The sequence below is a fragment of the Egretta garzetta genome, unplaced genomic scaffold (genome assembly GCF_000687185.1).
Source record: "Egretta garzetta isolate BGI_Z169 unplaced genomic scaffold, ASM68718v1 scaffold293, whole genome shotgun sequence".
In the NCBI taxonomy this organism is placed as follows: domain Eukaryota; kingdom Metazoa; phylum Chordata; class Aves; order Pelecaniformes; family Ardeidae; genus Egretta; species Egretta garzetta.
Window position 1 is genome coordinate 649,994 of NW_009259318.1, and position 678 is coordinate 650,671.

The following is a 678-nucleotide window of genomic DNA, read 5'->3' on the forward strand; positions in this document are numbered from 1 at the left end:
CTGCCCCTCGCCCCGGCCGGCACCGCTCCCGGGGGCCGGGGGAAGGCGCCGGGATACCAACCTCCAGCATCCAAGTGGCCACCATCCTCCTCATGAAGGGCTGGATGTCCTTCTGGACGCACTTGAAGTAGGAGCATTGGGGCAGATACCTCTCCTCTATGGTTAGTAAGTTGTGCAAAACGCGGTCATCGTAGAGCAAGTTTGGGTCGGGCAGAGCTCTCCTCATGGGGTCCACCTCGCAGCACAGCAGCTCCATGTTTCCAAAGAGATCTCCCTCTTTCTCTGATGGAAAAGTTTTTTTTTTTTTTTTGGAGGGGGGAAAAGGGGTGGGGAAAGGAGAGGGGTAGAGGAGGAGGGGTAGGTGGGTGGGAGGAAGACGGCAGGGCTTTCCAGCTCGCTCCTGCCTCCCTTGAAACTCGTCTCTCCCTCTCTCTTGATTTCTAGCCTAAAGTTGAAGCAAAGTGACGCAACTCGCCAGGGCAGGCAGTTCTCTCTTGTTATTATGGAGAACAGCAGCTGGTCAGACGTAACATCAAACGCGGTTTTTTTTTTTTTTTCCTCTCTATAAGCTAACAAGGAACCAGGAGGCCCTCGTATAGGGGGACACACACACAAATGACAGCTTCTCTTTTTCTTCCTTCCAGCAGCCAAATGAAATCCGCTCCACACTTTCCTTCA

General features: G+C 53.4%; 1 protein-coding gene across 2 annotated transcripts in view; it reads right to left on the reverse strand.

Moving 5' to 3' along the window:
- Positions 1-256, reverse strand: part of CCND2 (cyclin D2) — a 35,149-nt gene extending 34,893 nt beyond the window's left edge. For both annotated transcript variants that reach the window (XM_009636524.2, XM_009636523.2), the window contains exon 1: positions 62-256. In XM_009636524.2, the coding sequence (XP_009634819.1) occupies positions 62-256 (195 nt within the window). The remainder of the gene's footprint in view (positions 1-61) is intronic.
- Positions 257-678: the final 422 nt, after the last annotated feature.